General features: G+C 51.8%; 1 protein-coding gene across 2 annotated transcripts in view; it reads right to left on the bottom strand.

Annotated features, from left to right (window-relative positions):
• Positions 1 to 16,484, bottom strand: part of GPATCH2 (G-patch domain containing 2) — a 146,671-nt gene that overhangs the window by 51,603 nt on the left and 78,584 nt on the right. For both annotated transcript variants that reach the window (XM_069768488.1, XM_069768489.1), the window contains exon 7: positions 14,925 to 14,964. In XM_069768488.1, coding sequence (XP_069624589.1) covers positions 14,925 to 14,964 — 40 coding nt within the window. The remainder of the gene's footprint in view (positions 1 to 14,924; positions 14,965 to 16,484) is intronic.

Raw genomic sequence — 16,484 nt, 5'->3', positions numbered from 1 at the left:
CAAACACAGTAACCGCAGTCTCTCCCAACTCCCCCACAGTAACCAGTCTCTCCCGACTCCCCAGAGTAACCGCAGTCTCTCCCCGACTCCCCCAAACACAGTAACCACAGTCTCTCCCCGATTCCCCCAAACACAGTAACCGCAGTCTCTCCCAACTCCCCCACAGTAACCAGTCTCTCCCGACTCCCCAAACACAGTAACCGCAGTCTCTCCCAACTCCCCCACAGTAACCACAGTCTCTCCCGACTCCCCAAACACAGTAACCTCAGGCTCTCCCGACTCCCCCAAACACAGTAACCGCAGGCTCTCCCGACTCCCCCAAACACAGTAACTGCAGTCTCTCCCGACTCCCCAAACACAGTAACCGCAGTCTCTCCCCGACTCCCCCAAACACAGTAACCTCAGGCTCTCCCGACTCCCCCACAGTAACCACAGTCTCTCCCGACTCCCCAAACACAGTAACCTCAGGCTCTCCCGACTCCCCCAAACACAGTAACTGCAGTCTCTCCCCGACTCCCCCAAACACAGTAACCGCAGTCTCTCCCGACTCCCCCAAACACAGTAACCGCAGTCTCTCCCCGACTCCCCCAATCACAGTAACCAGTCTCTCCCGACTCCCCAAACACAGTAACCTCAGGCTCTCCCGACTCCCCCACAGTAACCACAGTCTCTCCCGACTCCCCAAACACAGTAACCTCAGGCTCTCCCGACTCCCCCAAACACAGTAACCGCAGGCTCTCCCGACTCCCCCAAACACAGTAACTGCAGTCTCTCCCAACTCCCCCACAGTAACCACAGTCTCTCCCGACTCCCCAAACACAGTAACCGCAGTCTCTCCCAACTCCCCCACAGTAACCACAGTCTCTCCCGACTCCCCAAACACAGTAACCTCAGGCTCTCCCGACTCCCCCAAACACAGTAACCGCAGGCTCTCCCGACTCCCCCAAACACAGTAACTGCAGTCTCTCCCAACTCCCCCACAGTAACCACAGTCTCTCCCGACTCCCCAAACACAGTAACCGCAGTCTCTCCCAACTCCCCCACAGTAACCACAGTCTCTCCCGACTCCCCAAACACAGTAACCTCAGGCTCTCCCGACTCCCCCAAACACAGTAACCGCAGGCTCTCCCGACTCCCCCAAACACAGTAACTGCAGTCTCTCCCCGACTCCCCCAAACACAGTAAGCGCAGTCTCTCCCAACTCCCCCACAGTAACCACAGTCTCTCCCGACTCCCCAAACACAGTAACCTCAGGCTCTCCCGACTCCCCCAAACACAGTAACCGCAGGCTCTCCCGACTCCCCCAAACACAGTAACTGCAGTCTCTCCCAACTCCCCCACAGTAACCAGTCTCTCCCGACTCCCCAAACACAGTAACCGCAGTCTCTCCCAACTCCCCCACAGTAACCAGTCTCTCCCGACTCCCCAAACACAGTAACCTCAGGCTCTCCCCGACTCCCCCAAACACAGTAACCGCAGTCTCTCCCGACTCCCCAAACACAGTAACCGCAGTCTCTCCCGACTCCCCAAACACAGTAACCGCAGTCTCTCCCCGACTCCCCCAAACACAGTAACCGCAGTCTCTCCCAACTCCCCCACAGTAACCAGTCTCTCCCGACTCCCCAGAGTAACCGCAGTCTCTCCCCGACTCCCCCAAACAAAGTAACCGCAGTCTCTCCCAACTCCCCCACAGTAACCACAGTCTCTCCCGACTCCCCAGAGTAACCGCAGTCTCTCCCCGACTCCCCCAAACACAGTAACCGCAGTCTCTCCCAACTCCCCCACAGTAACCAGTCTCTCCCGACTCCCCAGAGTAACCACAGTCTCTCCCGTCTCCCCCAAACAAAGTAACCGCAGTCTCTCCCAACTCCCCCACAGTAACCACAGTCTCTCCCGACTCCCCAGAGTAACCGCAGTCTCTCCCCGACTCCCCCAAACACAGTAACCACAGTCTCTCCCCGACTCCCCCAAACACAGTAACCGCAGTCTCTCCCAACTCCCCCACAGTAACCACAGTCTCTCCCGACTCCCCAAACAGAGTAACCGCAGTCTCTCCCCGACTCCCCCAAACACAGTAACCGCAGTCTCTCCCGACTCCCCCAAACACAGTAACCGCAGTCTCTCCCCGACTCCCCCAATCACAGTAACCAGTCTCTCCCGACTCCCCAAACACAGTAACCTCAGGCTCTCCCAACTCCCCCACAGTAACCACAGTCTCTCCCGACTCCCCAAACACAGTAACTGCAGTCTCTCCCCGACTCCCCCAAACACAGTAACCGCAGTCTCTCCCAACTCCCCCACAGTAACCACAGTCTCTCCCGACTCCCCAAACACAGTAACCACAGTCTCTCCCAACTCCCCCACAGTAACCACAGTCTCTACCGACTCCCCAAACACAGTAACCACAGTCTCTCCTCGACTCCCCCAATCACAGTAACCACAGTCTCTCCCGACTCCCCCAAACAAAGTAACCGCAGTCTCTCCCAACTCCCCCACAGTAACCACAGTCTCTCCCGACTCCCCAAACACAGTAACTGCAGTCTCTCCCCGACTCCCCCAAACACAGTAACCGCAGTCTCTCCCCGACTCCCCCAAACACAGTAACCGCAGTCTCTCCCAACTCCCCCACAGTAACCACAGTCTCTCCCGACTCCCCAAACAGAGTAACCGCAGTCTCTCCCCGACTCCCCCAAAAACAGTAACCGCAGTCTCTCCCCAACTCCCCCAAAAACAGTAACCGCAGTCTCTCCCCAACTCCCCCAATCACAGTAACCACAGTCTCTCCCGACTCCCCCAAACACAGTAACCACAGTCTCTCCCAACTCCCCCACAGAGTAACCACAGTCTCTCCCGACTCCCCAAACACAGTAACCACAGTCTCTCCCCGACTCCCCCAATCACAGTAACCACAGTCTCTCCCGACTCCCCCAAACACAGTAACCGCAGTCTCTCCCAACTCCCCCACAGTAACCACAGTCTCTCCCGACTCCCCAAACACAGTAACCACAGTCTCTCCCCGACTCCCCCAATCACAGTAACCACAGTCTCTCCCGACTCCCCCAAACAAAGTAACCGCAGTCTCTCCCAACTCCCCCACAGTAACCACAGTCTCTCCCGACTCCCCAAACACAGTAACTGCAGTCTCTCCCCGACTCCCCCACAGTAACCAGTCTCTCCCGACTCCCCCACAGTAACCACAGTCTCTCCCGACTCCCCAAACAGAGCAACCGCAGTCTCTCCCCGACTCCCCCAAAAACAGTAACCGCAGTCTCTCCCCGACTCCCCCAATCACAGTAACCAGTCTCTCCCGACTCCCCAAACACAGTAACCACAGTCTCTCCGAACTCCCCCACAGTAACCACAGTCTCTACCGACTCCCCAAACACAGTAACCACAGTCTCTCCCCGACTCCCCCAATCACAGTAACCACAGTCTCTCCCGACTCCCCCAAACACAGTAACCACAGTCTCTCCCAACTCCCCCCACAGTAACCGCAGTCTCTCCCCGACTCCCCCAAACACAGTAACCGCAGTCTCTCCCAACTCCCCCACAGTAACCACAGTCTCTCCCGACTCCCCAAACAGAGTAACCGCAGTCTCTCCCCGACTCCCCCAAACACAGTAACCGCAGTCTCTCCCGACTCCCCCAAACACAGTAACCGCAGTCTCTCCCCGACTCCCCCAATCACAGTAACCAGTCTCTCCCGACTCCCCAAACACAGTAACCTCAGGCTCTCCCAACTCCCCCACAGTAACCACAGTCTCTCCCGACTCCCCAAACACAGTAACTGCAGTCTCTCCCCGACTCCCCCAAACACAGTAACTGCAGTCTCTCCCAACTCCCCCACAGTAACCACAGTCTCTCCCGACTCCCCAAACACAGTAACCACAGTCTCTCCCCGACTCCCCCAATCACAGTAACCACAGTCTCTCCCGACTCCCCCAAACACAGTAACCGCAGTCTCTCCCAACTCCCCCACAGTAACCACAGTCTCTCCCGACTCCGCAAACACAGTAACCACAGTCTCTCCCCGACTCCCCCAATCACAGTAACCACAGTCTCTCCCGACTCCCCCAAACAAAGTAACCGCAGTCTCTCCCAACTCCCCCACAGTAACCACAGTCTCTCCCGACTCCCCAAACACAGTAACTGCAGTCTCTCCCCGACTCCCCCAAACACAGTAACCGCAGTCTCTCCCAACTCCCCCACAGTAACCAGTCTCTCCCGACTCCCCCACAGTAACCACAGTCTCTCTCGACTCCCCAAACAGAGCAACCGCAGTCTCTCCCCGACTCCCCCAAAAACAGTAACCGCAGTCTCTCCCCGACTCCCCCAATCACAGTAACCAGTCTCTCCCGACTCCCCAAACACAGTAACCACAGTCTCTCCGAACTCCCCCACAGTAACCACAGTCTCTACCGACTCCCCAAACACAGTAACCACAGTCTCTCCCCGACTCCCCCAATCACAGTAACCACAGTCTCTCCCGACTCCCCCAAACACAGTAACCACAGTCTCTCCCAACTCCCCCCACAGTAACCGCAGTCTCTCCCCGACTCCCCCAAACACAGTAACCGCAGTCTCTCCCAACTCCCCCACAGTAACCACAGTCTCTCCCGACTCCCCAAACAGAGTAACCGCAGTCTCTCCCCGACTCCCCCAAACACAGTAACCGCAGTCTCTCCCAACTCCCCCACAGTAACCAGTCTCTCCCGACTCCCCAGAGTAACCGCAGTCTCTCCCCGACTCCCCCAAACAAAGTAACCGCAGTCTCTCCCAACTCCCCCACAGTAACCACAGTCTCTCCCGACTCCCCAGAGTAACCGCAGTCTCTCCCCGACTCCCCCAAACACAGTAACCGCAGTCTCTCCCAACTCCCCCACAGTAACCAGTCTCTCCCGACTCCCCAGAGTAACCACAGTCTCTCCCGTCTCCCCCAAACAAAGTAACCGCAGTCTCTCCCAACTCCCCCACAGTAACCACAGTCTCTCCCGACTCCCCAGAGTAACCGCAGTCTCTCCCCGACTCCCCCAAACACAGTAACCACAGTCTCTCCCCGACTCCCCCAAACACAGTAACCGCAGTCTCTCCCAACTCCCCCACAGTAACCACAGTCTCTCCCGACTCCCCAAACAGAGTAACCGCAGTCTCTCTCCGACTCCCCCAAACACAGTAACCGCAGTCTCTCCCGACTCCCCCAAACACAGTAACCGCAGTCTCTCCCCGACTCCCCCAATCACAGTAACCAGTCTCTCCCGACTCCCCAAACACAGTAACCTCAGGCTCTCCCAACTCCCCCACAGTAACCACAGTCTCTCCCGACTCCCCAAACACAGTAACTGCAGTCTCTCCCCGACTCCCCCAAACACAGTAACCGCAGTCTCTCCCAACTCCCCCACAGTAACCACAGTCTCTCCCGACTCCCCAAACACAGTAACCACAGTCTCTCCCAACTCCCCCACAGTAACCACAGTCTCTACCGACTCCCCAAACACAGTAACCACAGTCTCTCCTCGACTCCCCCAATCACAGTAACCACAGTCTCTCCCGACTCCCCCAAACAAAGTAACCGCAGTCTCTCCCAACTCCCCCACAGTAACCACAGTCTCTCCCGACTCCCCAAACACAGTAACTGCAGTCTCTCCCCGACTCCCCCAAACACAGTAACCGCAGTCTCTCCCCGACTCCCCCAAACACAGTAACCGCAGTCTCTCCCAACTCCCCCACAGTAACCACAGTCTCTCCCGACTCCCCAAACAGAGTAACCGCAGTCTCTCCCCGACTCCCCCAAAAACAGTAACCGCAGTCTCTCCCCAACTCCCCCAAAAACAGTAACCGCAGTCTCTCCCCAACTCCCCCAATCACAGTAACCACAGTCTCTCCCGACTCCCCCAAACACAGTAACCACAGTCTCTCCCAACTCCCCCACAGTAACCACAGTCTCTCCCGACTCCCCAAACACAGTAACCACAGTCTCTCCCCGACTCCCCCAATCACAGTAACCACAGTCTCTCCCGACTCCCCCAAACACAGTAACCGCAGTCTCTCCCAACTCCCCCACAGTAACCACAGTCTCTCCCGACTCCCCAAACACAGTAACCACAGTCTCTCCCCGACTCCCCCAATCACAGTAACCACAGTCTCTCCCGACTCCCCCAAACAAAGTAACCGCAGTCTCTCCCAACTCCCCCACAGTAACCACAGTCTCTCCCGACTCCCCAAACACAGTAACTGCAGTCTCTCCCCGACTCCCCCAAACACAGTAACCGCAGTCTCTCCCAACTCCCCCACAGTAACCAGTCTCTCCCGACTCCCCCACAGTAACCACAGTCTCTCCCGACTCCCCAAACAGAGCAACCGCAGTCTCTCCCCGACTCCCCCAAAAACAGTAACCGCAGTCTCTCCCCGACTCCCCCAATCACAGTAACCAGTCTCTCCCGACTCCCCAAACACAGTAACCACAGTCTCTCCGAACTCCCCCACAGTAACCACAGTCTCTACCGACTCCCCAAACACAGTAACCACAGTCTCTCCCCGACTCCCCCAATCACAGTAACCACAGTCTCTCCCGACTCCCCCAAACACAGTAACCACAGTCTCTCCCAACTCCCCCCACAGTAACCGCAGTCTCTCCCCGACTCCCCCAAACACAGTAACCGCAGTCTCTCCCAACTCCCCCACAGTAACCACAGTCTCTCCCGACTCCCCAAACAGAGTAACCGCAGTCTCTCCCCGACTCCCCCAAACACAGTAACCGCAGTCTCTCCCGACTCCCCCAAACACAGTAACCGCAGTCTCTCCCCGACTCCCCCAATCACAGTAACCAGTCTCTCCCGACTCCCCAAACACAGTAACCTCAGGCTCTCCCAACTCCCCCACAGTAACCACAGTCTCTCCCGACTCCCCAAACACAGTAACTGCAGTCTCTCCCCGACTCCCCCAAACACAGTAACTGCAGTCTCTCCCAACTCCCCCACAGTAACCACAGTCTCTCCCGACTCCCCAAACACAGTAACCACAGTCTCTCCCCGACTCCCCCAATCACAGTAACCACAGTCTCTCCCGACTCCCCCAAACACAGTAACCGCAGTCTCTCCCAACTCCCCCACAGTAACCACAGTCTCTCCCGACTCCGCAAACACAGTAACCACAGTCTCTCCCCGACTCCCCCAATCACAGTAACCACAGTCTCTCCCGACTCCCCCAAACAAAGTAACCGCAGTCTCTCCCAACTCCCCCACAGTAACCACAGTCTCTCCCGACTCCCCAAACACAGTAACTGCAGTCTCTCCCCGACTCCCCCAAACACAGTAACCGCAGTCTCTCCCAACTCCCCCACAGTAACCAGTCTCTCCCGACTCCCCCACAGTAACCACAGTCTCTCCCGACTCCCCAAACAGAGCAACCGCAGTCTCTCCCCGACTCCCCCAAAAACAGTAACCGCAGTCTCTCCCCGACTCCCCCAATCACAGTAACCAGTCTCTCCCGACTCCCCAAACACAGTAACCACAGTCTCTCCGAACTCCCCCACAGTAACCACAGTCTCTACCGACTCCCCAAACACAGTAACCACAGTCTCTCCCCGACTCCCCCAATCACAGTAACCACAGTCTCTCCCGACTCCCCCAAACACAGTAACCACAGTCTCTCCCAACTCCCCCCACAGTAACCGCAGTCTCTCCCCGACTCCCCCAAACACAGTAACCGCAGTCTCTCCCAACTCCCCCACAGTAACCACAGTCTCTCCCGACTCCCCAAACAGAGTAACCGCAGTCTCTCCCCGACTCCCCCAAACACAGTAACCGCAGTCTCTCCCAACTCCCCCACAGTAACCACAGTCTCTCCCGACTCCCCAAACAGAGTAACCGCAGTCTCTCCCCGACTCCCCCAAACACAGTAACCGCAGTCTCTCCCGACTCCCCCAAACACAGTAACCGCAGTCTCTCCCCGACTCCCCCAATCACAGTAACCAGTCTCTCCCGACTCCCCAAACACAGTAACCTCAGGCTCTCCCAACTCCCCCACAGTAACCACAGTCTCTCCCGACTCCCCAAACACAGTAACTGCAGTCTCTCCCCGACTCCCCCAAACACAGTAACCGCAGTCTCTCCCAACTCCCCCACAGTAACCACAGTCTCTCCCGACTCCCCAAACACAGTAACCACAGTCTCTCCCAACTCCCCCACAGTAACCACAGTCTCTACCGACTCCCCAAACACAGTAACCACAGTCTCTCCTCGACTCCCCCAATCACAGTAACCACAGTCTCTCCCGACTCCCCCAAACAAAGTAACCGCAGTCTCTCCCAACTCCCCCACAGTAACCACAGTCTATCCCGACTCCCCAAACACAGTAACTGCAGTCTCTCCCCGACTCCCCCAAACACAGTAACCGCAGTCTCTCCCCGACTCCCCCAAACAGAGTAACCGCAGTCTCTCCCAACTCCCCCACAGTAACCACAGTCTCTCCCGACTCCCCAGAGTAACCGCAGTCTCTCCCCGACTCCCCCAAAAACAGTAACCGCAGTCTCTCCCCAACTCCCCCAATCACAGTAACCACAGTCTCTCCCGACTCCCCCAAACACAGTAACCGCAGTCTCTCCCAACTCCCCCACAGTAACCACAGTCTCTCCCGACTCCCCAAACACAGTAACCACAGTCTCTCCCCGACTCCCCCAATCACAGTAACCACAGTCTCTCCCGACTCCCCCAAACACAGTAACCGCAGTCTCTCCCAACTCCCCCACAGTAACCACAGTCTCTCCCGACTCCCCAAACACAGTAACCACAGTCTCTCCCCGACTCCCCCAATCACAGTAACCACAGTCTCTCCCGACTCCCCCAAACAAAGTAACCGCAGTCTCTCCCAACTCCCCCACAGTAACCACAGTCTCTCCCGACTCCCCAAACACAGTAACTGCAGTCTCTCCCCGACTCCCCCAAACACAGTAACCGCAGTCTCTCCCAACTCCCCCACAGTAACCAGTCTCTCCCGACTCCCCCACAGTAACCACAGTCTCTCCCCGACTCCCCCAAACACAGTAACCGCAGTCTCTCCCCGATTCCCCCAAACACAGTAACTGCAGTCTCTCCCAACTCCCCCACAGTAACCACAGTCTCTCCCGACTCCCCAAACAGAGCAACCGCAGTCTCTCCCCGACTCCCCCAAAAACAGTAACCGCAGTCTCTCCCCGACTCCCCCAATCACAGTAACCAGTCTCTCCCGACTCCCCAAACACAGTAACCACAGTCTCTCCGAACTCCCCCACAGTAACCACAGTCTCTACCGACTCCCCAAACACAGTAACCACAGTCTCTCCCCGACTCCCCCAATCACAGTAACCACAGTCTCTCCCGACTCCCCCAAACACAGTAACCACAGTCTCTCCCAACTCCCCCCACAGTAACCGCAGTCTCTCCCCGACTCCCCCAAACACAGTAACTGCAGTCTCTCCCAACTCCCCCACAGTAACCAGTCTCTCCCGACTCCCCAAACACAGTAACCACAGTCTCTCCCCGACTCCCCCAAACACAGTAACCGCAGTCTCTCCCCGACTCCCCCAAACACAGTAACCGCAGGCTCGCCCGACTCCCCCAAACACAGTACCCGCAGTCTCTCCCGACTCCCCAAACACAGTAACCGCAGTCTCTCCCCGACTCCCCCAAACACAGTATCTGCAGTGTCTCCCGACTCCCCCAAACACTAACCGCAGTCTCTCCCGACTCCCCAAACACAGTAACCATAGTCTCTCCCCGACTCCCCCAAACAGTATCTGCAGTCTCTCCCGACTCCCCCAAACACAGTAACCACAGTCTCTCCCGACTCCCCAAACACAGTAACCACAGTCTCTACCGACTCCCCCAAACACAGTAACCGCAGTCTCTCCCTGACTTCCCCAAAGACAGTAGCCGCAGTCTCTCCCGACTCCCCCACAGTAACCACAGTCTCTCCCAACTCCCCCACAGTAACCGCAGTCTCTCTCGACTTTCCCAACCACAGTAACCACAGTCTCTCCCGACTCCCCCAAACACAGTAACCGCAGTCTCTCTCGACTCCCCCAAACACAGTAACCACAGTCTCTCCCCGATTCCCCCAAACACAGTAACCGCAGTCTCTCCCGACTCCCCAAACACAGTAACCGCAGTCTCTCCCGACTTCCCCAAACACAGTAGCACTCAGTGTGGTTAACCATTCATGCGTATTTAACAGTGACAGCGGAAAAAGACATTCCCAAAGATTACTGGCAGTGGTTTCTCTCCCCTGGAAAAAAAGAAAAAAGCCAAAACACACGATTTTAACGGCCCAGTTCTTCTCTCCTCCATGATCATATGGTAAAGGAAAATCTGGAGATCCTCGTACAGAAGACATAGTCTTCCATGTATGGGGGCCGAAATCATTAGAGACTACTTTCAGCTCATGTGTATAGGGACCTGTATAAGGGCCGGCATGTTTTGTTTTTATTTTTAATTTTTACAGCATGTCCTGTTGCTATAATGTAAAAAAAAGATCCTGGACAACATATTACAGAGTAAAGTATGTGTCCTGTCCATATCCCACCTACAGGAGCTTTTCGGATTGCCCATCCTACATCCATAGACATTAATATGGAGTCGGCCTCTGTAGATATATATAACGGCTCCCGCTGTGCTGGGAAGGTTTTCTACAAGATTTTTGGAGGTGTCTGTGGAAATTTTTGCACCTTTCTCCAGAAGAGTATTTGTGAATTCAGAATGATTTGGGGGGCCGCGGCCGGCCTTGAGCTCTGGTCTAGCACATCCCAAAAGTGTTGGATGGGGTTGAGGTCCAGACTCCATGTGGCTGGTCATGTTCTTCCACCTGACTACCCCAACCATGATTGTATGGCCCTTGTGCACTGGGCACAGGGAACAAAAAAGGGTCTTCCCCAAACTGCCCCCCATGAAATAGACATGCCCGCCAGGAGTTTTATCTGCTTCCAGTATATAAGGACCCCCACTTCCCCTTTCATTAGCGCGCCCCCCGAAGAAGCCACACTGCGAAACGCGCGTCGGGGCCTCTTGTCCACACAGCAGCAGCAGCAGCGCAGGTTGGTATACGTTTTACATCGCACCGGATTTTTGCACAACCTCTTTCTCCCCTTGAGCTATTTGGTAGGCATAGATTGTGGCACTGTCCCTCTTTGCTGTATAGACAGGGGATCCTTTAGCATTATCTATTTCTTCATTATGTCTGTGAGTATGCCAGGATATGGTGAGATTGCACCCTATACCATCCGGATTTGAGCATTTGATTCATTTGCTGTATTCCTCTCTTGTACCACCTTACTGCCTGCTTATACGTTCTTCTATATACTTATGTGATTTGGAGCCCTCTCCTTCCTCCCCTCGGTATAGTGGCCCATACTATACTATCACAACTTTGTGTAAATAGTTTGTGTTAGGCTCTTTTCAGGCCTTTATCTTGTAGTCTCTATACCCGGAGGATCATTCATGTATATATATATATATATATGCCTGGTTTGTTGATTTGATATTATTGATCTGCTCCATTTTTCATCTGCTGTTAATCGTGTGTGGTACTAGGTTTACCCTTCTCTTCATTATTGCATCTTTTACTTGTATTTTTATATTTACGTGTTACATTTTATAAACTTGGTTCTCAATAAAACTTGTTATATTTTTTGTAGCTCTGGTGTCCATTATTCTTTTGGTTGTTTAGTAGTTTAATATGGCGGAGCATATATGTTTTTTGCTCTTTGTATAGGTTTCCCCCATGAAATAGGAAGCTACAATTGTCCACAACGTCTTGTTCTGAAGAATTAAGATTTCCCTTTACTCAAACTAATTGGCCAAGGCCGAGCCCTGATAACTTCCCCATAGTATTTATCCTGCATCAAACTGTAAAGTGGGCACAAAGCAGTCAGGGGGTAAGGCTCTCCAAGAGTCCATTGGTGGCGGCTTTACACCACTACATCCGACGCTCGGCATTGTGCTTGGTGATATACGGCTGCACGCAGTGGCTCCCGGTGGGGGCGCAGTGTAGGAGGTCTGGGCTCTGCAGTTATGGAGTCAGTAGAGCGTTTGACTTTTCTGCCCTCTGCTCCTCAGCACTCGGCCCCCCGCTCTGTTACGTTACGGGGTCTGAGTTCCTGCGGTTCCTTCTACTTCTCAATAACATCATTCACAGGTGATGGGGGAAGACTAAGGAGGAAGAAATGTCATGGACGGACTTGTTACCCCGGAGGCTTCTATTACAGGACCACGCTGGTATCAGTGAGCTCTGCACCGCCGGCCGCTTTGGCACATGTTAGCGAAGTCAGACGGCACGGCGGGGGGCCGGAGGGTATACACCGGGGGCATTGGAGCTGGTGGAAAACCTGAATTTAGTGAGTAAGACGTCTCCTAATTTTTCTGTCTTTATAGAGTATATACTGTACCTTACAATATAAAAAGGAGTACAGATATAATGCATTGTAAATACGGAAAATAGATATAAATAAAAATAAATAAAAAACATAAAAAAAACTATCTAAATAAAAACAGTTGCATCTACCAGGAGTCGAATGCAGTATATGCACACACATACTGGCAGGATCTTTATGGCTTTTTGCATTGAGAGGGTTAACAAGAAACGAGATGGCGAGTTGGGAGATGGAAGGCGATAGCCGGCAGACGGAGGACGCTGCCCCTGCGAGGCTCTGCCCGGCACACATTATACGCCGGACCCGTCAAACCAGACGCCGGACACCTTTATCTCAGATGCGATGAAGGATTGCCCGTCCACTCTCGGAATATAAAACGATACAAAATGTCATGCTTAAATATACAACCAATAATGGGCTGATTTATGAGAATACAGTGCACTCCGCTGGTCATGAATACAAAGGACATGCAGCTCCGGAAAGGCACACTGCACTCGCCGGACACTCGGCCGCGGGCCGGGGCGCCGCATCTACGATTCGTCCGAATACACCGCCAGGGACATCACAGTTACAAGGGTTCTTAAGAATCTTGTATGAAAAGCAAAAAAAAATATAGATTTAACTTATTTCTTATGAAGGATTCACGCTGGAGACGCCCAGCAGGACACTATTTCAGTGATGTTCAAGGCACCAGCTCACCAGGACAAAGCCGCGGGGCGGCCCAGGAGGTGTCCCTGAGCCTCAGGATACCAAAAACCTACAGAATCTCCCCACAGTGGGCTTGGAGAATACACACATGATATAAGAAAACATAGAAACTTTTATTAAAAATACGCTTCAATCTCCCCTACTCAAGAAAATACTACATAGACCAAACAGAAGAAAACTTTTGACTCCCAAAAATGATTATTTAACCCCTTCACGCCGTAGCCCTTTCCGTTTCTGCGTTTCCATTTTTGGCTACCCTTCTTCCCAGAGCCATAACTTTTCTTACTTTTCCGTCAATATGGCAGAAAAAAATTCCAAGTGCGCTAAAATCGAAAAAAAAAAAAAAAAAAAAAGTGCAATTCCACAATGGTCTTTTGGATTTTTTTTTTTTTTTTTTTTTAACCATGTTCACCAAATGCTAAAACTGACCGGCCGTTTTGATTCTCCGGGTCATTACGAGTTCGTAGACACCAAACATGTCTACATTGTTTTGTTTTTTTTATTTAAATGGTGACAAAAAAAATCCAAAGTTTGTTAAAACAAAAGAAAAACAAAATTGCGCCATTTTCTGATACGCGTAGCGTCTCCATTTTTCGTGATCTGGGGTCGGGTGAGGGCTTATCTTTTGCGCGCCGAGCTGACGTTTTTAATGATATCATATTGGTGCAGATATGATCCTTTGATCGCCCGTTATTGCATTTTAATTCAATGTTGCGGCGACCAAAAAAACAAACAAACCCATAATTCTGGCGTTTTAACTTTTTTTTTTTTTCGCTATGCCGTTTAGCAATCGAGTTAATTCTTTATATAGCTTGATAGATCGGGCGATTCTTAATTCGGCAATACCAAATATGTGTATTTTTTATTGTTTTATTTTGAAAGGGGGGTGATTTGAACTTTTATATATTTTTTTTATTTTATTATTTATTATTATTATTTTTTATTTTTTTTACTTTTTGCATGCTTCAATACTCTCCATGGGAAACTAGAAGCTGCAATCATCCGATCGCCTCTGCTACATACAGGCGATGATCAGATCGACCGCCGCTCACAGCAATCCGGCAGTGACAACCACAGGGGTCTCCCTGCAGACTCCGGGTTGTCATGCCAACCCATTGGCGACCAGTGGTCATGTGACACGGGCGCCGATGGGCGGGATTAGTGACGCGCTTCCGGCGCGATCACATTAAATGCTGCTGTCAGAGATTAACAGCGGCATGTAACAGGTTAACAGCAGCGGTTGGATCGCGATTCCACCCTCGGCTGTTAGGGGCACATGTCAGCTGTTCAAAATAGCTGACATGTGCCGGAAAAGATGTGGGACCCTACACGACACCCTATCCCGCAGTGATAATCTCCTGCTGATAAAACACTGATTTTATTTAAAGATGAGCTCATAGCCTACTAAGTGACACATCGCTGGAATCAGGGTCTCTGCCCCTTGTCAGATTACATAGAAAAAAAACCTACAGACAGATTCCCTTTAAAATAGACTTATACGATTGCCAGATACAATGGGTGGCACAAGAGAACCACTTTTCTTCTTTTTTTTTGAGAAGAGCAAATATGGAAAATGAGAAGAAACTAATAAGGTACCAAAAGCCCGGGGAGAACATATAAACTCTGGAACTCAAGATTTGACCATGGGATCCCAACATTGAGTTAAAAGAGAACATTGTAAAAAGGACGAGCACGATATAGTAAGTGGGTCACAAACGAGCCCTTGTAAATCCCATGGTCGCGGATAAGAGTCCACTCTGTATCCCAAAGATTCGTTTACGATGTAGCCCTTCCTACAAGCCTAGTAGTCACTCACCGGACTGTGATCCTTCCTGCTGCCGGGACTAAACCAATGGCTGAAACAACAACAACAAAAAAAAAAAAAAGAATATTTTCATTACACAAAACTCGGAGACATCTTAGAATAAAAGTCTACAAAATGTCTAATCTACATTCTGATTGGCTAAACCGTAAGTGCGCTCGAAGAAGTTGTCGTTTCCCTTCCTCCTCTCTTTCAGCGGTGGATCATACCAACTACATTACGTCTGAAAAATAAAACCGCCCCATTGGTGGGAGATATTTGTCCTAAATAGCGACTTTTTTTTTTTTTTTTTTTTGCACCAGATTAATAAAAGTTCACGTTTTGAGAGAGCCGGGAGCGAGCGAAGATTGAAGCACTGGTCCGCACTGAGCAGTAGATATTGGATTTGCAATCATGTAAACGCGCAGCCTCGCGACTAACACCTATTGGATTTGTAATAAAGTCAAAACATTCAGCGGGAAGGGACAGATTACGGCGGCTTAATACTTCAAGATGGTTTTACACGGAAGTCGGAAAAGATCGCGGTCCTAAGGGCCGGCGGGATGCGAGCGGGAAGACGTCCCGATGCCTCCTGCTAGACGGGCACTGGATCTTTAAAAGGCTATGTGCACACGTCAGGATCTGTCGCAGAAATTTCCTGAACAAAACCGAACATTTTCTGCAAGAAATCCGCATGCGTTTTTTTTTTTGTGTGTGTTTTTGACGCTGTTTTTGTTCGGTTTTTTTTCTTCGTGTTTTTTTTTTTTTCTTTCGGAGCTTCCCCATGCATTAAATAGCGGGAAAAACGCGAAAAATCCGCCAAAATAATGAACATGATGCGTTTTTTTTACCGTGATGCGTTTTTTTTGTGGAAAAAAAACGAATCACGTGCACAAAAATTGCAGAATGCATTATAATTTATGGGACGCATATGTATGCGTTTTTATCGCGTTTCTATGGCGAAAAAACGCGAAAAATCCTGAACGTGTGCACACAGCCTTAATGCAAAGAATCTGGTGCAGGAATAGGTGACAACCACTATCCAATAAATGTGTTCTCAGAATTTGTCAGCTCGACCTCTCCGCTTCTCTTGGCAGCACTACTCCGCAGGGTAAAACAGGTAAGTACGGGCTCAGACCTTGCAGGGGCGATAAAAATTAAGGGTGTGCACATTATTGCAAATATAAACCTATATATATACTTTTTTTTTTCTTAGAAACAGCGCCTCTCTTGCAGACAGGCCGTGTCTGGTATTACACCTCAACTCCATTCGCATGGATGAGACTGAGCCGTGATACCCAGATTTGGCCCAAGAACAGAGGTGACGCAATTTCTGAAAAAGAAAAAAAAAAATCACTTTTTTTTTTTTTTTAAATTGAAGCACCCCTTTAATGCTTTTTTTGTTTTTAAGACTTTTTTTGGGGTACGTTCCAGTACTGTAGGTGTTAGGTGCTGCCCTTGGTGTATTTTATTATTTGGTGAGAATTCGAGTAAGATATTCCAAAGTCCTTCCACAATGAGTGACCAGGGACAGATCCGATGTTCCCCTCATATTTAGACATGGAGTAGCACCTC

The sequence above is a fragment of the Ranitomeya imitator genome, chromosome 5, assembly GCF_032444005.1.
Source record: "Ranitomeya imitator isolate aRanImi1 chromosome 5, aRanImi1.pri, whole genome shotgun sequence".
NCBI lineage: Eukaryota > Metazoa > Chordata > Amphibia > Anura > Dendrobatidae > Ranitomeya > Ranitomeya imitator.
Note: the sequence above shows the minus strand (reverse complement) of the source record. Positions and strands in the feature narration are given on the sequence as shown.